Source organism: Mesoplodon mirus (assembly GCF_964341445.2).
Source record: "Mesoplodon mirus genome assembly, chromosome: 8".
In the NCBI taxonomy this organism is placed as follows: domain Eukaryota; kingdom Metazoa; phylum Chordata; class Mammalia; order Artiodactyla; family Ziphiidae; genus Mesoplodon; species Mesoplodon mirus.
Window position 1 is genome coordinate 27,543,706 of NC_138984.1, and position 25,251 is coordinate 27,568,956.

Genomic DNA, 25,251 nt, shown 5'->3' on the forward strand with positions numbered 1-25,251 from the left:
CAACTAAGCCCATGCGCCACAACTACTGAGCCTGCACGCCACAACTACTGAAGCCCGCGCGCCTAGAGTCTGTGCTCTGCAACAAGAGAAGCCACCGCAATGAGAAGCCTGTGCACCACAACGAAGAGTAGCCCCTGCTCGCCGCAACTAGAGAAAGCCCGCAGGCAGCAACGAAGACCCAACGCAGACAAAAATAAATAAAATAAATTTAAAAAAAGAAAGAAGGGAGAGGTGGCTGGGTGAGGACAACCTTAAAGGAGGATAAAGAAATTTGGACAATCAGACAGAAGCAAGGAAGTTAGATCCCTGAGAATTAGGACTTATTGGTGGGCCTTAATGGTGGCCCAGAAGAAAATTTAAGTTACATGACCATTTTGACAAATCAAGGCCCAGAGAAAGATTCTTGGAAAAATCGAGAGGAAAAAGGAAGATTATAAAAGGTTGAAAATTGTAATTAGCAATAGGCATCCTGGTGTGACCGTGTTATAGTCTCTCCATCTGTATCACAAAGTCAGGTGGATTGATTTTTTTTTTTCCATTTTTCCTTTACTCGGTCATAGAAGATTGGGAAATTAGGTGTTAACCAGAGGTTACTGGTTGCTAGCTCTAAAGCAAGCTTCTTTTCTTATAAAATAAATGATTATTGCTATAAAATGAAGCCTGTAAAGTACTTCTTGCTTCTCTGTAAAACACACCAAAAAAGGCATTGTTCCAAATCTGCTCTTTAGAGGCTATTAGGACGTCTGAATGAGTTCAATCAGAAGTTCAAGCAAGAATCAGAATATCAAACCATAAGTATTTTGATTCTGAATGAACATTTTAAACTTCTCCAAGAGATATAAAAAGTGAATTCCCTTTCAATAATTTGGGACTACAAGCTAATGATTAGACTATTCCAGGAAACATGCTGGAATTGCTAGGCACTTTGATGAACATCATTGCAGTACTTATCTGTTTATTAAAAAAATAAAAGTATAGAGGACCTGATCCGGTAGAGGTAAGATATATCTTTAATATATTAAAAGTTAAGTAACTTCTGACAACCCAATGCCAGAGAAATCTGGAAATATCTAGCTTCTTGAATTAGACATTCCTAGGGAAAATTGCTCAAATTTCTCTCTCGGGGCTTCCCTGGTGGCGCAGTGGTTGAGAGTCCGCCTGCCGATGCAGGGGACGCGGGTGCGTGCCCCGGTCTGGGAAGATCCCACATGCCGCGGAGCGGCTGGGCCCGTGAGCCATGACTGCTGAGCCTGCGCATTCGGAGCCTGTGCTCCACAACGGGAGAGGCCGCAACAGTGAGAGGCCCGCGTACCGCAAAAAAAAAAAAAAAAAAAAAAAAAAAAATTTCTCTCGGACAACGTGTTTACTAAGCATGGACAAGTAAGTGTAATCCCTATAGTGAGTACTGAACTGGGCTACTAGAGAATGGAGGTATTGACACGTAAATCAACAAAGTTGAGAAGGCAGGTAGAAAACTGGACATCCTGACAGGAAATATTCAGTACTCTTGAGAAAAGAGCACATGGTGATTAAGCAGTAACAAAGCTTCTCAAGTGGTTTCTGATCCAAGTAGCCCTACCTTCTCCAATTCTAGAAAGACAGGTTGTGATGTCAAAATGAGTTTATACCTCCAACTATAGCATGACACTTCCTTTTATATTTTGATGTTTGATTTCATAGAATTAGTTTTCTGCATGAGTGATGTGGTTTTAGCCTTGAAGGCATTTATTCATACTGTGATAGAATAAAAGTCAAAGATCAAAAATCACATACACATGTGCAGAGATGGGGGCAATGTCAGCTTTCTACTGCCTTATTACTTATTATTTTGATTTCCTAAAATTTGGGGCTTCAAAATCTAGATCTTGGTCAAAGTTTTCAAGTTTCAGAATTTAGAAGTTAATTACTATGAATAAAACTTCCACATGCAAATAATTAATATAATACAACACAATAGAATATAAATGAAAGAGAATGATATACAGATGGATAGATAAGTAGATGATACATTAGGAAAGTAACCCAGCATGCTAAGGCTGTGTGAACATTTCATGACAAAACCTAATACCAAGGAAAAATGGGCTGGCATTAGACTTTGACATGATCTTAAAACTCTGCTAAGATATGCCAAAAGGTTTCCTGGTCTCAAATTTGCATCAACCTTATTTTTAAGGGAATATTTTCTTATTATTTCAGTTCAAGAGTATGTATGAGGGCAACTGTTGCAGTTTGGACTTGTTGTGGAGGTGGGTTATTGCTCAAATCTTAAGTGAAGAGTAGTCATCAGTGGAGGCAAATGAAAATGAGCTGGAATTACATTTCCATGTTCCATTACAGAATTATGCTTTGCAAGCCTGAGCACAGAGTTTCAAGTTTCACACAGTTCAAAGAGATATGATCTCAAATATTTAGTAGTCAAGGTTCATTCTCAAACAAAGCAGCCAGAAAGTGACTGGCTACTTTTGTAGTCCTATTTTGTCCCAATAAGGGCCATTTTCCATATTTAAGAACAACAAACCAAGTCCTAAACTTTGATCCCTTTTTCTAATATAACATATGCTTCCACAGTACCCAGGCAGGTGATTAAAAAGTTATTTGCCACGGACTATCAGAAGCTTGCTAAATGTATTCAACTTTGCAATGTTCTTTCAAACTCTAATTCACATGTTCCAATTATACACTCTTTTGCCAGTTGGGCGTTGGCCTGCCCAGGCAGGAGGCAGAAGTGGTTTTCCCAATTAAACTTTCCTAAGCCCGGGTTTTAGATGTCTTGAGATATCTTGTGGGAATCCTCCCACCTTAAGACAGCATTAATTACCCTTACAAAATAAAGTATTCTTCAGGGAACACTGACCCTCATTGTCAAAGGACTCATTCTTAATTTGGAGGGAGGGAAGAGGAAGAGGAAATGGAATCTACTTAGTTCTCTTACATTCTCCCGGAATACCTGGTGTCTCAGGCGATCCCCAGAGAGCCCTCGGTGTCCTTCTCCGCAACCATAGGCACATCCCAGAGACTTCACTATTTTGATGAGCATGGTTAGAGCAAGCCTATGGTTGCTTACAGGAGTACTTTCATCCTAGTACCCATGAACGAGAAAGAAAGAAGATTTGGTTCATTTAGTCACAAGGATTCTTTTGGTGCTAAGACTCTATTTTATTATTAAACCAAGTTTATATGTTTTGCAGCAAGCCCCTGAAATTTGGGAAATAGAATTGTCAAGGGCTCAACAGGCAAGCTAACTTTTCAAAACTCTAGAACGGACTTACAAGAAAGAAAATGTTTATGCATTCTGAACACCCTCTAGTGCCACAGGATATGAAGGCAGACCTCTTTATTAGAAGACATGCTTTCATATCCTCATTAGACTATCAGAATAACTGTCTAGAGAGAGACAGTGTGGACTCTCAGTGATGAAGGCAAGTAGCTTTTTCCAGAAGGTACCCTCATCAGCAGGCTTCTGTTACTATCACTAAGCAAGGATTATTGCTAACTTTCTGGAACTGATCAAAGTCTGAAACTATGAAATCATGTGGCAATTTCTGACATTTTCAAAGGACTTTTCTAATTTTATACCTTCGCTATATTGTAATATTCATGCACAAGCAAAGAGAGAATATGTAAAAAAAATTGTAAATATTCAGCATGGTTCTTTGTTTGAGGCTAAATCGGAAGCCCTCCTGAGGTGAACTGTGAGAAGTGTTATCATCCTCTCTCGACTCATTTAATCCTTGTTCTTAGTGAAGAACATAGCTTCCAGAAAAATGAACTTTCTTGAATTATTTCCAAAGAAGCATAAGGAAGCTGTTGCTAAGGAATGATGCAGATCCCAGCGTGGGAGTGCCATTACCTTCAGGAAGCTCCAACATTCCTCAGTCCTTCTGGCTACTTTCTGCTGTCAGCACAGTCACTGTGGACCTGAGAGTCCAGCTCCCGTTCCTTAATTGCATATGACGTTAGGTAAATGAACTAATCCCTCTGTGCTTTAGTTTTCTCACCTGTGAATCGAGGATGCTAATAGCTTCCCTTCCTACTTCATCAGCTTACTGTGCCAAACAAATGAAATAATGAATAAGAATTGCTCTGTAAATTGTGAAGGCCTTTTCCATCTTCATATGCTCAGGTTGATACATAAACTTTGGGGGGCCACCCACGTAGAAAGCATACTCAAATGCAGGGAGGGTGTGAAAGGGATGGGGGTTATCTAGACATCATGTGCTGTTCATTCTGTGATGGGGTAGGCTCTCTGGTCCCCTAATGTTATATAATTGGTCCTTTTTTTCTAACCAAATGCTCATGTAGTGGATGTGGTGCTGGACTCCAGAGATGCCCCCTTCAGAACTGAACATTCATTCTCTGAGCTACTGGGAACATTGATGGATGATAACTCTCAGGTGAGCCCCTCTCCAGGCACTGCCCTTAGCTAAAGAGACCTGCCATGACCCAGGTTATGCTCTCCTCCTGGAAGCAGTCTGCCTCCAATGGCTGGTCAAGAGCATACAGAGTGTGTGTGGGGAGGTGTGTGGAATAAAGTGGGCTCCCTTACTTCACCCGGGGATTACTTTGAAGAGCCATCCCATCTCTGGAGCTCCCTGTGTGATGGGCTGAAGTCTCTGTTACAACTACATTGCAATTCAACTTCTCTCTCTGGCCCATCCTGCTTCTTTTACACCCCACAGATGTTGATCCTCAGCAGACACCCCAGGAAACCTCCTGTGCATATATCTCCTCGTCTGAGTCTGTTTCTTGCGAACTCTACAGCTCAGATGCTTGTAAATGGAAGACTCAAACATACATACGTACAAACATACACACACACACAGATACATACGTTTATTTATTTATACATACATACATACATATCAAATTCAGAAACATTTTAAATTCAAATCTTAGCTCCATAACCTTGGGCAAGCTACTTAACCACTCTGTGCCCTACAAAATAGGAATCATAAAAATATGTATTTCACAGAGTTTGTGAGGTAAAACATGGAAAGCATGTAATAATAGCAAAACCAGTGTTAATTATTATTTCTAGGTGTGGGGCACTGCTATCCATTGGGGGCAACATTGTGCAAATTAGAAAAGGCACTCCTCTGGGTGGATGAATTAGAAAAAGGTGAATCCTCTCAGAAGATGCAGCCCTTGGGTAAACAGCTTGGTGAGCAGAGCTCAGACTGGATTTCAGTCCTGTCTGGACTCCTTAGGCGAGAGCCCTTGTGGAGTACACAGCCTGCACAGCCAAAGGTCACCCTGGGTAAGGGCTGATTTGGAAGACTGACTTACATACATTTAAAAACTATTGATATCATATGATCCTTTAAAGCAAATTCCTAGCTCCAAAAGCTTTTTGTAAATATCTATTTGTATTTTTTTGGACCTTCAGATGTCCTTGGGATTTTGGCTCCTCTAGTAGAAGACATTGAGAAAGTTGTATCCAGCTACAGGCAGAAATCAGGACAGATATTAAATAACATTTCAAGCTCTCAGTACCAGTTAGTGGCAAATACAGAAATAGAAATTAGATCTTCCTTTCTGAATTAATCAATTCCCACATGCTCCTGGCATTACTAGGTTGCAAAATTAGATAAACCTCCTGATTCCACTGAAAATAACAGATGGGATAGAGGCAGAACAGACCTGTGTGACTCCCAAGTACAATGCATCTGACCTACGGTCAGGTATGATTTTATAAATTCTCTGTACTACAAAGAATATTATTTTGTAGAACTAACTACAAAACATTTGTATCTTTGGTGGCTGTTTTGGAGAACACATTATCTGACTCTGTAAAATCCCATCCTGATCAAGTGATAGTTTTGGTTAAAGTAGCATTTATATTATCAAGTTTCTAGTATGATAGCTAGATTTTAAATAGGCAAGAGACTTGCAGTTCTTTAATAAGGAAGTAGATGAAAACACTACTTGGGGGACTTCCCTGGTAGCGCAGTGGATAAGAATCCGTGCTCCCAATGAAGGGGGCTTGGGTTCAATCCCTGGTTGGGGAACTAGATCCCACATGCATGCTGCAACTAAGAGTTTGTATGCCACAACTAAGGAACCCATGTGCTACAACTAAGGAGCCCAGGAGCTGCAACTAAGGAGTATGCCTGCCACAACTAAGATCTGGTGCAACCAAATAAATAAATATTAAAAAAAAAAAACCCAAAAAATCCCCACTACTTGGGTGAAATTTTTGAACTAAAAACAGAAACAAAACAGAAACAAAATTCTAATAATGAACTTCAGAGATCCTCATAAACATAACAATCAATTTAGGGAGTATCTAAGTTTTACTGATAAGAGCTTATCAAAATTTCGCAACTTTAATTTTTTTCTTTCTATTTTCCCCTGAATATTATGGCATAATGACATAGCACTATTCTCTCTTTGAGTGGCCACCAAAATTGACAGGTAAAAAAATTGAAAATTTAAGAATCTCACTGTTTGCTGTGTTTATAAATTTGGTCCTTATAACTTGTATTTGTTTTCTAATTCCTACATAACTGTTGAATGAATAACTCCTTAGATCTTAGGACTCAATAGCAAATCCCTTGTGATCTATATCATCATTTAGGTAATTTTCTTCTACAGTGAGATCTGAGGATCCTTGGATTGTCCTCAGTGATGTTTGGGAAAGTAAGAAGTTGGGGACCTTAAGTACCAAAAGATTCTATTAGAACTGGAAAACATATACATGATTGAGGCAGGAGAAGAAATCCTAGAGAAAAGCTTAGGTTCAGGAACCTAAGAATATTGGGGCAGGAATAATTAGATGAGTCCACAAATATTGGGAAAAATGAGAGTAGACAATCAGGGAAGAAACAGAGATGATTAAATGCACATTAAACATGCATCAGGTAGGACTGGAAAGAGATGGAGAAAAAAATATAAAAGAGGAAACAGCACTGGAATACTTACTCAGATGTAAAAACCTGATAGCCTACAAGAAAATAGCAATTTATATTCTAGATAATATGTAGGTGGTAGAACTCTGTACAGTGAAATCTTATACTTCTAAACACTTGGCCTGATGTGTAGATTGTCACCTGTTAGAGATTCAAATCTCTTGTTGATTTCAATTCCTTAATAGCATTTTCCAACTAAAACCCCAAATTGAAATCAGCATAAATTATATGAGTTTAAGCTGCCGTAGTTCTTATTTAAAATTCAAATTAAAAGAGAAAACTAATTATTGATGTTAAGCACTGAGATCATAAATCAGGTGTTGTCAAGTCAAAGGGAATTAAATTCAGGAACAATCAGTAATAAGAAAGCTAAAGACACCTGGAAGTGACACACTGAGACATAAGAGAACCAAGGCTACTCTTCCAAACTAACACCAAAAAACCAACTAACTAAACAAAAATTTTCCCTTTCTTTCCCTTTAACTGTGATTGAAGTAGGCTACCTAAAAATGTGTTCCTTAAATCAAGAGAAAGAACTTTATTTAAATTTTTTCAGGAAAATTATACTGCTTATTATGGACTAAATGTTTGTGTCTCACCCAAATTCATATGTTGAAGCCCTAACCCCCCAGAGTGATGGCATTTGGAGATGTGGCCTTTGGGAAGTAAATTTTAGGGTTAAATGAGGTCATGAGAGTGGAGTCCTGGTACAATAGGATTAGTGCCCTTATAAGAAGAGACACTGGAGAGCTTGCTCTCTCTTTCTCTGCATTTACATAGAAAAAAGATGTCATGGGAGCACATAGCAAAATGACAGCCACCTACAAGCCAAGAGAAGATGCTTCAGAATGAAATCTACCTTGCTGGCACCTTGATCTTGGACTTCTCAGCGTCCAGAACTGTGAGAAATAAATTTCTGTAGTTTAAGTCACCCAATCTATTGTATTTTGTTTTGGCAGCCTGAGAAGACTAGAATGCCACTCCATTAGGTCAGACCCTGAAAGTTTTGAGAGAGAGACTGTTGTTGGCAGACTGAGAATTATGGCAATGTAGTGTATCTGAGATATTCTCTTGAAGAATTAACATGACCAGGGAATTAGTTCTAACACTTCTTGGATGGCAATGGCTTTTGAATGTAGGATACAATTTCACTTAACTGTTTTTACTAATGCCTGCTGAGAACCTAATGAAGAGATTTCTAGACTCACCACTTTCTTGCTCAAGTGACTAGCTGCTATTCTGAGTCAACAAATTGCTGGCAAGCAAGAATTGGAAAGAAATCAGGAACAACATTTCAAGAGGACACAAAAGGTGGTCCAGTCATACCTTCTCTTGGTTCTTATCGTTCTTCTCATAGGGGCCTCCTCCACCTCCATCACCTCCTCCACCTCCTCCATTACCACCTCTTCCTTCTTCTCCTCCTCCATCTCCAGCTCCACTAACTGAAGGGGCCCCAAATCCACAGGTGGAACTTCCAGATACTCCTTTGAACTGGAACGTTCCCTCACTTGGTCTTTTTTCCACAGTCACATTTTCCTTGTTTTCACTCTTCTTTCTGTTCTTTTCTACACAGGGCACCACACCAAGTTGAAGCAAGCATTCCACAATGTTCAGTGCCACATCGCAGATGCGAGAACTGATGTCATGGTTAAGGACAAGATAAACAGCCTTCAGAACCACCTGGGGGAAGACAAAAGTAAACTGAGAGTGATTAAGTTACTTGAATTACCTCTATTACATCTTCCTAAATAGATTTGGTTATTCCATTTAATACATTTCCTTTAGGCTGTTCTATGCACTTAAACATAAATAATTCAGGTAATTTTCAGATGATCTTATTAAGCTGCATTGGGACCTTGTGTATGTGCTTAATATAGAGTACAAATCACCCAAGGAATTAAAAATGTATAAGTGTGTTATCTCACTTAAGGACTCTAAGACTTGCCATAATATAGACAGTTAATGGAGATAACAAAACATAATGAATTAATGGGAGGGTAATTATTTGTCCAAATGGAAACCTGTTCAACTGATTTTTAAAATCAAAGTGTTTTAATTCCCCGCCAATAATGCTTTCTACCAATAATGGGTGAAGAGAAATGGTTTCCTTAAGCACATAAGAGAGGAACATTTGCACACTCGCAATTGCATCATTATCTACATTCAATTTTAAAAGCAAAAAATTTGCATGCTTAAATTATGTCCTTTTATTGATTTTAATATTTTAAATTATTTGCTGAGCCAGGTTCCCTAATGTGAAATAAGAAATTGTGTGACATATATTTGTAAAATATAACAACCCTTTCATTTGCTAATAACCATAATCAAGACAGGCATTCTTGAGAATGCAGGTTTAAATGTTTTAATGGACTTCTATTCATTTTCTCCTGCTATATTGGTGGTTTATAGTCATGCTGCTTATATAACAAAGGAAACAAACAGAATTTTTTACTTCCATTCTAGGAAAGAAGGACTTAGTGCGTGCACACACACACACACACATATTTACTACATGTATTCAGGATTCACTAATGTTTTTAGATTATAAAAATATTCTGAGATCAGATCAAATCTAATGTAATGCTTAAGAAAAAAAAGAAAAGAAAAGGTGCATCTAAGATGGGTGATACACTTGTGAAATTTTTTTTAAAAGGGTAGCTTTTTCAGGGACTTCCCTGGTTGCACAGTGGCCAAGACTCCACACTCCCAATGCAGGGGGCCGGGGTTCGATCCCTAGTCAGGGAACTAGATCCCACATGTATGCCAAAACTAAGGAGGCCATGTGCCTCAACTAAGGAGCTGGTGAGCCACAACTAAGGAGCCTGCCTGCCGCAACTAAGACCCAGCATAACCAAATAAACAAACATATTTTTTAAAAGGGTAGATTTTTCATTTAAAAGCTCAACATTTCTAAGAATTTTTTTTCTTTTGCGGTACGCGGACCTCTCACTGTTGTGGCCTCTCCCGTTGCGGAGCACAGGCTCCGGATGCACAGGCTCAGCAGCCATGGCTCACGGGCCCAGCCGCTCCGCGGCATGTGGGATCTTCCCGGACCGGGGCACGAACCCGTGTCCCCTGCATCGGTAGGCGGACTCTCGACCACTGTGCCACCAGGGAAGCCCTCTAAGAATTTATATGCACATTTTATCCAACATTGTAAAAAGTGGGCCAAAGATTCAATATCTTGCAAGCTTCAGTAAGAAAAATTCTTGCTCCTTACAGAAAGATCAAGCATGCCATTCTTGTGGACAAAGTTATTGGTCCCATCAATATGTTCTGTGTCTTCCAAGTAGCTGTAGTTTATGCAGGAGTCTGTGAGGCTTCGAGGCAGGTTTGCACATGCCAGGGGTTCATGTGGCATCTCAGGTATAGGCACCTGGTTGCAGAGCTTCCTCATATGCTCACTGAAAAAGTCTGCATAGCCTACGTTGAATGATGCCAATGTGGTATTGAAGGTTGCAACTGTGATAGTGGAGATCTGGGATCGCACTAAAAAAAGGAAAGCAATGTCTTAGTTTTCCCCATATTAACCTACAACATCATGTTAGACAGTTATACTACTATTTAAATCATGACCATGATCACAGCATTAGCAGATATTTGACTAATAGTCTCAAAGCTATTCTCAACTCCCATGATGTTAAGTCATGTAATATCTGATAAACAATGAAGGCTATAGAAAATGTGAATTCTTAACTGGCTTCCTTGAGACCCAGCCTAGAATTTTTTGTCTAACAGGTGCATTTTACTCACTGTTAGATGACAGACCCTATTGGTATAGTTAAACTAGTTTGGTTGAAGTATTCTCCACAAGTAAATAGCTGTTAAAATATCTGGTTTTATCTAGTATATTTAGGTAACAGCAAACAAGAAATATTCTTTTTCTCCTTTGCTTAAGAATAATGGAACATAAATTTGTGGTGGTAACTAAGAGATGTCATCAAATACTTGAAGAGCAGTCCAGGGAAAAGAGGGACTAAATTTATGCTCATAGGTTAAGAGCACAGAATAAGAAACCCCATCTTGGATCCCATCCAGAGACACACATCTGCTCCACATAAAGCACAAAATAGCAGCTGTCTGGAAAGGGAATAGGTGGCCTTGGAAGGCAGGGACTTTCCTCCCACAGAAAGTGGACAAGCCCTTCAGAGGGACACCACAGATGCCCTCAATTTTCTCCAAGCCCTGTAGGTCTATGCTCTTTTGAAAAAAACCATGAATGGCTTGCCCTTGCTTTCCCTGAGAGGCATGGTGTTCATAGTGTGCTATCCAATAGCTCTTGCTACTAAGGAAATTTTAAGAATGGCTCACAAGTAAATTATCAAGCAATATAATACATGAATGCAATTTTTCAAAAAGCACACGGAGACAGATTACAATGAAAATGGAACATGGAGTAAAAACAGGAAACGGAGCCTGGACGCCCACCTGCAGTGGCCGCCTCCAACCCACCTTCCTTGACGGTGTTTTCCCCATGGCTGTTGGAGTGGTCCGGCAGATCGCTCACCAGCGTGTGATGAGAGTGGGAGTGCCTGCCACTCAGGCTCTCCATCTCAGTGGCCGCGTCCGAGCTGCCCCGCCGGGTAAATTTCCCTGAGATGGACAAGAGCACCACAAGAGGGTTTGAAAATCTGAAAGATTCTCTGCCAAGATTTTGTCTGTCCAAAGGACAGCAGTGATAGTGAGGGGATATTAGGCTGTATGTGAGGCAGAGACGACTGACTAGCTTGCCTTGGGAACATTCAGGGTCGAGATGATTGATGACGCTGCCTGTGATAAGGTCAGCCCCAATCTAAGCCAAATGTCAGAAACCATCTGTTAGGCCCCCACTAGCTGTCAGCTCTTGCTTTTAAGCTGGCCTTCTTAATATGACAGCCAGAAAGAAAAAAAAAAAAGCTCCTTTTTCTTTTCGTTACATCTTCCTTTTTTAATATCTGAGTTAAAGGGAAGTCTGTCTTTGGATTCACAATGGAAGTTAATGCACAGAACCCTCTAGGGCCATGTGTCCACATCAAGAATGATCTAATATAGAGAACAAACTTGTGGTTGCCAAGGTGGAGGGGGGTGGGGTAGGGGAAAGAAGGAATGGGAATTGGAGACGAGCAGAGGCAAACTATTATATATAGGACGGATTAACAACATCCTACTGTACAGCACAGGAAACTATAGTCAATATCCTGTGACAAATCATAATGGAAAAGAATATATATATATATATATGAGTCACTTTGCTGTACAGAAGAAATTAACACAATATTGTATATCAACTATACTTCAATAAAATAAAATCATTGAACTATAGAATGGTCTAAGAAATAGGGCTATGACCTGTCTAATTATACAGGATTGCTGCATCATTCAATTATCTGCATTTCTTTGGCTATGAAGACACAGCATTATTTTGGTCCTGGGGAGCCTGTATTTGGGCCCAAATTCCTTGACTAAACTGTTCAAGAAAGATCCAGATTTCCCTGGGAGCCCTAGATCCAGATTTCTAAACAGGTCACTGAAGCTCTGCCCTACTTTGGAAGGTCCTTGTGGTCACCTAAAATGGTGGTTTGCCAGCCTCCTTTTTCCATGCCTCGCCTGTCTTCTCCAAGCCCAGAGAAACTTCCAAAGGAAAACGCACTGCAGGTGGGGGACACATCCAGGTGGTCCTCGTGCAGCAGGAATGGCACTCCCATTCTCCGAGGTCGCCTCTTCCCCGCGTGGTGGAATGGGATGGAACCTTTTCTCTCTCTGTCTTCTTTGCGGCTCTTGAACTACAGAAATGAGAGATGAAGGGTCAGGCACAGGGCAAAGGCAAGGTTACAGTTTGCTTCCCAAAGGGCTCCATGACCTGGGGTAAAATACAGGAAATGTTTCAGGAAAAGGAGACCTGGAAGGTCACTGAATGTCATCCAACAGAGATGGAAGAAATTTCTACAATGTGTCAAAAGAGTGAAAGAAACTAAGGAAAAGATAATGTATTTCCTGGGGGATTTTTGTCTGGGTTGGTTTGAGGAGTGTTTCTCAAAGTGTAGTTCCTAGACCAGCAGCATCAGTGCCTGGGAAACTGTCAGAAATGCAAATTTTCAGGCTCAACCTCAGACATACTGGACCAGAAACCCAAAAGAGGAAACCAGCAATGTGTTTTAATAAGCCCTGTTGGTGATTCTGATGCTTGGTAAAACTTGAGAAACCCTGGGTTAGAGTATAGGATCCCTGAGTCATCACTTGGATCAGCCAGTCTTTTTCTGTTCCATTTCTCCAGACTGAGATACATTGTTTCAGCCAAACAACTTCAAATGTGTGCCTCTGCCCATAAGGAGAGGCAACTCTATTACTCTTACCAGTCAAATAAGTTCAAGGTCCAGTATAACTAAGAGTTTAGAATTGATTGGAAATCTTCTAAAATATATCGATGTCTGGGCCTAACCTTCAGCAATTGTGACTTAATAGGTGTGGGGTCAGGCCTGGGCACTTGAATTTTTTAAAGTTCTGCAGAGATTCTCATGTGAAGCCAGTATGGAAAACCTCTTTTGCCCCCACTGAATGACATTTTTAGAAAAACTACAGCCATTGCTTATTACTACATCATCAATGAAGGCAGAGGACTACTTGTGTAGCAACACTCTGAGTTCATAGATAGGTTGTTAATTCTGTGTTATTCATTGACATAAACCAGTCATTTTGCAAAAGAGAAAAATAAGCCATCACACATATATTATTCTACATGTATTATTTTCTATTTGATTAGCTCCATTCACTTATAAAACAGAGAGGTGAAGTGTGGATTCATAAGACCATGAATTATTTAGTTAGAAGACCTAGTTTTGAGTTTGGACTCAACCTTTCAAAAACTACATAAAGTTTTTAGGGCTCAGTCTCATTTCATTTCATTTTTTTTTTGAGAATAATAATTAACATTTATTGACTACTTGTTAAGTACCAGGCACAATAAAGACTTTACATGCATTATCTCAATCCTCATAACATTTTGAGGTAAGTATATTATGTACCCATTTATAGATGAAGAAACCAATATCATTTTGCCAGTATCACATGGGTAGAAAGTGGTAGGGCTGGAATTTGAACCCCAGTCAACTGACTCCCAAATCAGTTTATTTGCACAAAAACTCCACCTTTAATTTCCCACCTTTATGGTTCTAGCTTCTTATGGATGTTCAATAAATGTTTGTTGAATGGAAACCTACACCGTCATTCACAAAGAGAAGTGATGGCTGTAAACCTAGGGGTCCGTTATAAGGATTTACTACTTTATCAACAAAACTTGGTTTATCTGTTGCCTTTAAAACAGAGATGACTTCAAGAATAATGTTCCATGATGATCCCAGCACTTTAAGAACTGCAGTAAGACCCAGTTTCTTAGGTGTAAACTGTGGAAAATAAAAATCTCATTGGAGGACTTCCCTGGTGGCACAGTGGTTAAGTATCCGCCTGCCAATGCAGGGGACACGGGTTTGAGCCCTGGTCCGGGAAGATCCCACATGCCGTGGAGCACCTAAGCCCGTGCGCCACAACTACTTAGCCTGCACTCTAGAGCCCATGACCCACAATGACTGAGCCTGCGTGCCACAACTACTGAAGCCCATGCGCCTAGAGCCCGTGCTCCGCAACAAGAGAAGCCACCGCAATGAGAAGTCTGCGCACCGCGACAAAGAGTAGCCCCCGCTCGCCACAACTAGAGAAAGCCCGCACGCAGCAACAAAGACCCAACGCAGCCAAAAGTAAATAAATAAATAATACATAAATTTTAAAAAAACCCAACAAAACAGACCTTAGGGAAAAAAAAATCTCATTGGATTAAATGAGAATTATTTATATAAAGTGCTAGGTAAAATGAGAATGAGCCATACAAATGTAAGTTACCATTACTGCTACTACCACCACGTCCACAACCACTACTAAAAGCACTTTACACACATCATCAGGATTGAGTTCTGTAACAACCCCACATAACATGTAGAATGGGAAGTACTCACGCACAAGGAGGGACTTGCCCAAGGTCATGCTGCCAGCCAGTTCTATAATTGGGAGTGGACCTCTGCTCTGAAGTCCCTTCCCCATCCCACCCAACTCTGCAGCATGACCAGAAGCACCTCATGCCCCACTGTGTATTTTTTTTTATTACCAAAATGCAAAGAACATAAATGGTTCTACTCACCTTCTTAAAAATGTTCATGCCAAGGTCTGAAGAAAGATCCGGGACTGCAGACCTACGTAGGTTGGTCAATGAAACTTTGGAAAAAGCCTCAGCGCTGAGAGATCTTTCCTCTTCATTACACTTCATGGTGAGATCCTTAATAGACAATAAAGGTAGATTAATGATCAAGGACTTAGAGATATATTTCATATTAATTGTAACTTCTGTTTGAAGTTTCAACAGTGAGACTACGAAGTTCCGGATTTAGGAAAGCTAAGAAAATTAGGAGGGGACAGTTATCTCTTTTTCTCTTTCTATTAAAAAAAAAAAGTGTTTTTACATTTAATGATTCACCAAAGGAGATATTCACTTTGGGCAGAATCATCTATTACTAAAACAGAGCACATTTCCTTTTCATTCTGATATTGTTCCTGTTTATTTTCAGAATATGCAGACGTCTTTTAGACACAGCCAAATCACATTTCAGTAAGCCCAAACAACTGGAACACACAGTGAATCGTACTTTTCTCTACATATTCAATATGTGGTATTGATGAAAAGGATGAAAAGAACAAGTATTCAAGCTGGTATTAGGACTTTCATTGATCAGAAAGTGATTTTCAGGGGGATGTCATCAGTGCACATTCAGTTTATTCCTCCAAACATCTATAATAAAGAGCAAAACTATATATCAAAAAATGATATTGCTAATGATGACATTGAGGCACTGGAAAATGTTGAGCTATGCAAAAGGAGGTTAAATCACGTTCAGTAAAATGTTAGTGTCATGCATTTTATAATATCATTAACTGGCACTTATATGTGAAAACTCTCAATTAACTAGCATTTTGATTAGCCAGAGGATCCATTTTCCATTATCCTGGATCAACAGAGGCTTACTCTAGATAACTGTGTGTAAGAGGCATTTAGATAGCACCTCTTTGAATGGTCAATTAAATGCTAAAGAACAGCAAAAGGGTCCAGCAGTAAAAGATGGAAAATAGCATCAGAATAACCCACCAATCCAACAGTCAGCACTGGGATAAATAAGAGCTGGATGCACAGAAGAAAAAAAGAATCTGTTATGGCTGAAGTTGTTGGTTCAAATGATGATGGACCAAGTTTCTCTTACTTGGGTTTTGTGTGTGTTCACTAGTGAGGGAGCTGCCGCCACCATGGAGCTACTTCTGGGTCTGGGCAGGAGAGGAATATCCGGCTCTGTGGGCTTTTCTGGCTTCTCTTCCAACATGTGTCTCAGCCTTTGTAGATAGTACATCAGAGACCACTGAGTGCCCTCCTCAGACCAATGGGGCTGGAGTAGGCAGCGAAGAACAGCAACGTCAAAGTAGGTGGCATAGCGGGACCTTTGGCATGGAGGAATCACGAGAGAGACCCTGTTCCCAATGGCAGAAAGAACATGATTATCCTGGCAGTCATACATTCCAAGGGGAGGCACAATGTAGCTTATAGCTCTGCTTTTCTCATTTGGTCATTTATTCATTCACTTATCTCTTGTCTGGTTTACTCTACTGTCCTCCTAACTGGTCTCACTCATTTTGCTTTTGCTAGATACTACCTAGAAGTAGAGACATTTGAGAGAGTTTTGAAGGATAGGTAGCAACTATACAGGCAAAGTTGAGGATGGGTGGGTCAGGAGAGTGGATCAGCATTTCAGTCAGAGGGAACAATGCCTACGAAGGCACGGACTTTTTAAAAAATCATGAGTTTTAAGTTGGTGGGGGAGAATCATGCAGTTGGTATAGTTGGTGAGTAATTTGGGTGGTGGACACTGATGAGAGTCTATAAAAACAGATGAGGTTCAGATCATGATGTTTCTTTTATGCTAAGCTATCAGGTTGACTTGTACCTTGATAGAAATGGGCGTAATATTTGTGTACTTCACTGGGATATTTTAATTTCAGTTTGATAATATTATGTAAAGGAGCCAAGGAAACTGCAAAGTACTAACAAACAGAAGTTATACTCTGAGGAAAATGAAATCATTTTGAAAATTCTAAAGTCATATCCATATAAGACAGCAAAACTAATTTTTAAAATATCTCAGAATTCTGGAATTCTATTATTCAGTTTAAACACACAATATATTCATTATTTAATGTTCAACTTACTTGCACTACAAATTAGTTTTAAGCAATTGCTCAGCATTTCAGGTATCTTAGGGGATATGAAGGTAAGTAAGTTCAACTTCCTCACCTTGAGGAACATATGGTCTGGTGAGAATGATAGACAATACATGACAAATTATAAACTGAGAACTTCTGGAATCCAAAGATGGAATCTTAAATCTAAAATCTGAAATTAACCCCTGGCATAATTTCTCCCTGAATTAAATGATGCAAAAGAGAAAATTTTATACCCTGCTATCAACTAGCAAATGGTGCCACCTACACATGAAGAGCTTCAGGAAAAAAAAAAAATGCAGCCACTTGAGAGTGAGAAGGAGAGGTCCTCCTTAATTTACTAGGCACATATTTTTTGAATTGGAGGTTATGACTCATTACTGGTTCAAGAAATTAATTCAAAAGGATATGACTATTATTAAAATGTTAACTAGAATAAAAACTATGAAAATGCAACAAATGGAGTAAGAATTTGTATGGTTGGTGATACTTCTGTTTCACTTTACATACTTGCCGTGAGTCATGAGTAAAATATATTTCTTACTGTGTGTACAGTAAAGTTCAGATATATAAACCCCGACCAGGTCTGGTGCCCTGTGAATCATTTTCATGGCCTTTCTACTCCCCTACCAAAGCACGTGATGCCCTATCTCCTCTCTACTCTCATTAGCATTGTCTGGCATGTGGAGGGGTGACTGTCTATGTACACGATGGTTGTGACCGTTGATGCTATCTTGTAGTCTAATATTCTTGCATATTTTAATGGAAGTAGCAAACTAAGTATAAGTTACAATTCAACCACATAAGTTGCTACGATATTAATTATTTAATCGAGTGGGCAGTCAACTGATTGTAGAAAGCGTTTCTTCATATAAGTTCCTATGTATGGAATGTTAGAGTTTATCCCTCTTATAGGGAGCTAGAATATGCTTTGGACATCAACAGCATGGCAACTTTTAATCCATCAGGAAGTCCCATAGATTCTCCTTCCAACCACTCTGCATCAGTTGCACAGACCCCAACATGTCCCATTAGGCTTTACTGCGATTACTTCTTCCTAGTCTTATTGCGTCTTTTTTTTTTTTTTTTTTTTTTTTGCGGTACGCGGGCCTCTCACTGCTGTGGTCTCTCCCATTGCGAAGCACAGGCTCTGGACGCACAGGCTCAGCGGCCATGACTCACGGGCCCAGCCACTCCGCGGCATGTGGGATCTTCCCGGACCGGGGCACAAACCCGTATCCCCTGCATCGGCAGGAGGACTCTCAACCACTGCACCACCAGGGAAGCCCTCTTATTGCGTCTTCTCTTGTTTCTTCACTCCTCTGCTCAAATCCCTCCAATAGATTTTTTTTTTTTTCTTTGCGGTACGCGGGCCTCTCACTATTGTGGCCTCTCCCGTTGCAGAGCACAGGCTCCGGACGCGCAGGCTCAGCAGCCATGGCTCACGGGCCCAGCCGCTCCGCGGCATGTGGGATCTTCCCGGACTGGGGCACGAATCCGTGTCCCCTGCATCGTTAGGCGGACTCTCAACCACTGCGCCACCAGGGAAGCCCCTCCTCCAATAGATTTTTAAATAAAGATCTTAAAATAAAATGCAAGCTGTTTACAGTGGCCAACATGGCCTGCATAATCTGGCTGTGTCTATCACTCTAACCTCATTATCATGCTTGCACTCGTATGCCATTTATTTATTTTTCCCTCTCAACTCCAAATTCATCTTTTTTGCTTGCTCTGTGAAAATGGATTCAAGTCCTTTAAATATGTTTCTGTTGACAGCTGGCACGATGTTAAGCGTTGTTTGTAGAGGGAATGGAAGAGGTATTGCAAGAGGAAAGAATTTTGCTTCCTGGTTCTGATGGACTAGCTTGGCATATCCCTGCACTATGTGCAGCTTCTCCAGTACCAGGCTCCCGTCGCGTCTATGTGTGTCCAGTGCTGAGCTCCTGCAGTGCACACGGCTTCCCCAGTGTGCAGCGTCTGCAGCCTGGGTGTTTTTTCTAGCACCGGGCTCACAGCTCTTCCTGTGCCCAGCTCCTACCATGATCAGTGGCTAGCAGGACCCAGTGGTCAACAGCTCCCCTGGCACATCCCATTTCAGGAAGGTCTGTAGCAAAGTGCCTCTACTAAGAGGCCCCCCATGAACAGCTTTCCCTAGCACCCTAGAGAGTGGATTTCTGACAAGTTCCAGAGGGCAGATTTCCAGCATGTTCCCCTGATACAGCACCACACTGACTTCTCTGCCATTCAGTGAGGTGTGACTCTGTCCTCTCCAACAAGGTCTGGATCTCAGTCCTGGAGGGGCTTCTTCCTTGGGTGTTGTGTCTGAGCTTCAAAGTTGGTGACTGCTCCATTATATCTGCTATTTCTATATGCTTTAGAATTCTCTTTACTTCTTACTAGCTGGTCTCTCATTACCCCAATACCCCAATCCTCTGTTATACTTAATAATTCACTATATTAAACTTGCCCTGTTCAAATTACTGTGTGGTTTCTCCTTCCTGATTGGACCCATCTGGATACATCTGGTAGTTGTGCTCCACTCACACTGACCTTCTTACTACCCCTGAATACATCAAGTTTTTGCCTGCTTCAGAGCTTTTCTCTATGTGGAAATTTCTATCCTTATGACCTAAGCTTTATCTGGGTTCTGTTCCAATGTCATCTTTTCAGAGAGGTCTTTCCTAACCATTATGGGAAATGGCTTCACTCTCCCACTATTCATCTCTTCATCTTGTTCTAATTTTCTTCATAGCACGTGGCATGACTTGAAATTATATTCTATTTTGTTTACATGCTTATTGCCTGTCTTCACTTATTTGAATAAACTGATAAACTTCAGAAAAGGATTCAAAACAAAGATGGTGAAATCAATGGCTTTTGTAACTACAAGCAATAAACATTTTGAAAATGTAAATAAGAAAGGCCTTCTCAGGATTCCCCTGGTGGCACAGTGGTTAAGAATCTGCCTGAAAATTCAGGGGAAATGGGTTTGATCCCTGGTTCGGGAAGATCCCACATGCCGTGGAGCAACTAAGCCTATAAGTCACAACTACTGAGCCTGCATGCCACAACTACTGAAGCTTGCACGCTCTAGGGCCCACGTGCCACAACTACTGAGCCCACATGCTGCAACTACTCAAGCCTGCTCACCTAGAGCCCATGTTCCACAACAAGAGAAGCCACTGCAATGAGAAGCCCACGTACATAACTTATTAATACATTCAAATTTAAATAATATTTGACCTAACAAACTGAAGATAAACATCCACTCCAAAAAGTAAGGGAAAGAAAGATCAATTTAACATCAATTGGTATCAGTTTAGTCAGGGAATATCTAACACTCAACATAAGATTTGATCATTGTCCTATATTATGGTTTAAAAACCACTGAAAAAAAATAATCAGTATCAGGTTATATTAGGAAAGACTGCACAGGCACTAAACAAGTTAGCCTAGAACATCAACCCACAAACTAAAAGAGAATGGTAATACAAGAAGCTGGTGACACTTGGAAACCACTATAGACAGTACTATAGAACATTAAAAAAATCTTAATAAACAAAAACACAAACTATAATCATTGGAATAAATACTCAATTCTATAAAGATTTCCACTCTTCATAGGTGGAATCCATAAGTTTAATGTAATTCTCTTTTGTGTTCTGTGCCCAGTTTCGATGTGTGGAGGTAGGAAGGGAGTGTTTCCCATATCACCAACAATTCTCTGGACACCGACTGGACGTCCTACAATATAACTCAATTCTGACACCTCCTACCTGGAGACAATGTCAGATTCTACAGGTTAAGGGTTCAGTGCTACAAGACTGCTCCCACTCCACTGCAGACACCAGTCACAAGTCCAGGTTGTTACCAGCACTTCTGACCTACTAGCTATAGATTGGAGGTTCCCACAACCCCTGCCCCAGGACTTCAGCTTCCAGCTGCAAGTCCAGGTTGTTACCTGTACTTCTGAATGACTGGCTATGAATCAGATGTTCCCATGGTCCCCTCCTTGGGTTTAATTAATTCACTAGAGAGGCTAACAGCATTCAGGAAACTCATGTACTCACTAGATTATCAGTTTATTATAAAAGGATATAACTCAAGAACAGCCAGACAGAAGAGATGCATAAGGGAAGATATGGGGAAAGGGCACGGAGCTTTCATGCCTTCTCCAGGCTCACCACTGTCCCAGCACTTCCATGTGTTCACCAGCCTGGAAGCTCTCTGAACCCTCTCTTTTGGGTTTTTATGGAGGCTTCACTACATAGGTACAATTGATTAAATCACTGGCCATTGGCAACTAATTCAACCTCCAGTCTGTCTCCCCTTCTGGGAGGTCAGGAGTGAGGCTAAAATTTCCAACCCTCTAATCACATGATTAGTTCTCCTGGCAGCCAGCCCTTAACCTTAGGTGCTGTCCAAAGTCACCTCATTAACATAACAAAAGACACCTTTGCTCCTCTCATCACTTAGGAAACTCTAAGGGTTGTAGGATCTTTGTACCAGAAACAAGGACAAAGACCAAATATCATATATTTCTTTTTATAAATCACAATATCACAAATTCTAACCAAAATTCTAAAGGGATTTATCTTTTATAAATCAATAAGACTGTTCTGAAATTTAACTGGATGGATGAAAAATAGTTTGGGAGTAATCAAGAAAGGTTTAACAGGAAGTATAAAGAGCATAAGTTGCCAGATATTAATCTGTGTTTTACAACAATAATATTTAGCCAAGAGTTTAAACAAAAGTTCAGTGGTATAAAATATGGAGCTACAAAAGATTCAAATATTTACAAGAATTTAATATATAAAAAAGGTCATGAATCAAATTAGTTCAAAGAATATATTAGTCAATAATATTGGCATAATTGACTTACTACTCAGAAAAAAATTTAATTTAACCTTTCTTAATTAGCATATTTTATCACCAAATAAAATCAAGATAGATTAAGATTTAAATGCAAAAATATAAAACTATAATAATACTAGAAAAAATTTTGGCTATTTGTTTTTATAATCTTGGAGTGGAGAAGGACTTTATAAGAATGGAATTGCCCCAAACTTAAAACAACACAAATGCACATCAACAGGTGAGTGGATAAGCAAACTGTGGTATATCCATTTGACAGAATATTACTCAGCAATAAAAAGAAGAGAACTATTAATATATTCAATAATTACACTGAGTAAAAAGAGTATGTTTTCACTTATATGAAATTCTGGAAAACTGCAAACTAATCTATAGTGACAGAAAGCAGATCAGTGGTTGCCTATGAATGAGGAAAGAGTGGGATGCAGAAGGGGAAAAATTATAAAAGGCACACAGAAACCTTAAAGGGTTAGGGGTATGTTCATTATCTTGATTTTGGTGATGTTTTCACAAGTGTATATAACAATATATAATAAGGCAGAGCTGAAACATTGGGATTTTATTTAATTCTGACTTTCAATAGATAAATATCCATGTTACACTTTCAATGGTAGCCATATAATAGAAAATTTCCTTCCAATAGAAGAAAAAAGGAGATTAGAGAAAACTCAATCAGTTAACAGGCAGAGGAGAAGAGAAAAAAGAAACATAAAAAGCAGAGTATATAAAAAGCACAAATTAAAATAAAATGGAAAATATAAATCCAAAATGGCAGTTATCAAAATAAATACTGAATACATTCATGGGATAGAAGACAAGAATGTTCACATTGGATTTAAAAAACAAGGTTTAGTCACATGCTAATTACAAAAGAAAATCCTAAAAATTGAGGGCACAGAAATTTAGGAAGGAAGAGAATGGGTATGGATATGCAAATATAAATAAAAGGAAGTTGGTGTAGCAATAATAAAAAAATAAACTTTGAGGTAAAAGTATTATTAGATATAAAGATTGTCACCATAATGTTAAAAGAAAAGCTTAGGAAGCTATGCTAATTCTAAACATGTATTGTACATACCTAACAAGAATGCTACCAAATGCTTAAAGCAAAACTTGAGAGACTTGTAAGGGGAAAATAGACAATAATAGTAGTAGTATTTTTTTTTTTTTTTCTTTTTGCGGTATGCGGGCCTCTCACTGTTGTGGCCTCTCCCGTTGCGGAGCACAGGCTCCGGATGCGCAGGCCCAGCGGCCATGGCTCACGGGCCCAGCTGCTCCGCGGCATATGGGATCCTCCCAGACCGGGGCACGAACCCGTATCCCCTGCATCGGCAGGCGGACTCTCAACCACTGCGCCACCAGGGAGGCCCAATAGTAGTAGTATTTTAACACACATTTTCTAGCAAATAGTAGATCAAGCATACAAAGATTAGTAAGAATATAGGAGATCTGAATAACACACTCAACATTATTTTCTTGTACCTTGCAGTGTTTACAAATGAAGTCTCAAAAGAAACTGAAAACTCAACATCTCACATAAACCTAGTACTCTAACCATAGTTGAATTCCAGTAGAAACTAATAGCACAAAGAAAAGCTCTAGTCAGTTAGCAAATTTAGAAATACACTTTGAAATGACTCATGGGTCAAATAAATAGTTACAATTAGAATTTTTAAAATACTACATGGAATGATAATGATTCCACATATGAAAATGTGTGAGATACAGATAAAGTGGAATGAGAAGAACATTTAGAGATCTACATGCTTATAGCAGGATAAAGGAAACATAATGAAGTGAAAAATAATGAAGTAAGCATCTACTTCAATAGGTTAAAAAAAAGTAAATAAACCCCCAAATAGTACAGAATAAAAAAAGATAAAATAGGATCATATACTAATGAAATATTAAACAAAGATAGATAGGATTAACAAAAACAAATGTTATTTCTTTGATAAAACTAATAAAAATTAATCAAGAAATGTAGTAGAAAGTATGATCAAAATACTATCACTGAAAAAGCAGACATAACTAGATATGGTGATGGTTTCAGAAATGAGGGAAAACACTGTGAACAATGGAATTAAAAGTTTGAATACCTAGATGAACACATATTTATCCAACCAAACTGATTCAAGAAGAAATTAAAACCTAAATAGACTCACCACCTTTAAAAACTGAACTGTGGTAAATAAAATTTATTTTAAAAATATATCAAGCCCAGAAGGTTTACAGCCAAATTTCATTAAACATTAAGGAAACAGGTATTTCTAGTTTTATACAAAGTGTTCCAAAGACAGAAAAAAGAGGGAACATTCTTTTCATGAGGCTATTATAAATTTGCTATTGAAACCAGACAAGAACAGAACAGGAAAGGAAAACCAAAAGCCACAGTCATTTATGAGCACAATGTAAAAATAATAAAATATTAACAAACTACATCCAGCTATGTACAAATTGGGTTTTCCCCAGGAATTTAAGGATGATTTATTATTAGAAAATCTATTAATTTACTACCTAAAAAGATTATAGGAGAACATGTCCACATGATTTTCTTAATAGATGCACAAAACATTTATAAAATTTATTATTAATTTATTAAAGTCAATAACAAAAATGAGGAAAGAGCTATAATAATAAGACTGTAGAATATGGGTAGAGTCAGGCAAATAGGGAGATGCAACAGAATGGAGAGCCCCAAAATCATACACTTACATATGTGGATACGGACACTGATACTCAATAAAGTTACAAATCTGCAGGAAAACAACTGTTTAAGAAATGCTGAGGGAAAAAATGAGTCATTCATGTGGAGAAACCAAATCCCTATTTCATACCACCATGTATCAAAAAAAGCCAACTTTAGATGAACTGGAGACATAGAAAAGGCAAAACAGAAGAAAACTATGGAGAAAATATTTATAACTAATATGAAAGGTTTCTTAAAGAAGATAACATCCCCAACTATTTTAAGAGAGTATTGATAAATTTGACTATTTCAAATGTAAAACTTCTATTAAAAAACATAAACACAGTGATAAGTCTACAAAATATAAAAGATAATTGCAATGTATTTAGTCTACAAAGGATTATTCTTCTCATTAATAAAGAATGCTTATAAATCAGTAAGAAAAAGACAAATAGTTCAAATGGAGTAAAGGGTATGGAAGGAAATTTC

At 39.1% G+C, this 25,251-nt stretch overlaps 1 protein-coding gene across 5 annotated transcripts in view; it reads right to left on the minus strand.

The window, feature by feature from the left end:
• Positions 1 to 25,251, minus strand: part of UNC80 (unc-80 homolog, NALCN channel complex subunit) — a gene marked incomplete at both ends in the record, with an annotated part of 247,919 nt that overhangs the window by 192,095 nt on the left and 30,573 nt on the right. For 4 of the 5 annotated variants that reach the window (XM_082630605.1, XM_082630604.1, XM_082630606.1 and 1 more), the window contains 7 exons: positions 2,933 to 3,079; positions 8,235 to 8,588; positions 10,129 to 10,397; positions 11,361 to 11,501; positions 12,454 to 12,670; positions 15,076 to 15,210; positions 16,187 to 16,448. In XM_082630605.1, coding sequence (XP_082486731.1) covers positions 2,933 to 3,079; positions 8,235 to 8,588; positions 10,129 to 10,397; positions 11,361 to 11,501; positions 12,454 to 12,670; positions 15,076 to 15,210; positions 16,187 to 16,448 — 1,525 coding nt within the window. The remainder of the gene's footprint in view (positions 1 to 2,932; positions 3,080 to 8,234; positions 8,589 to 10,128; positions 10,398 to 11,360; positions 11,502 to 12,453; positions 12,671 to 15,075; positions 15,211 to 16,186; positions 16,449 to 25,251) is intronic. The other variant, XM_082630607.1, reaches the window with a different exon arrangement.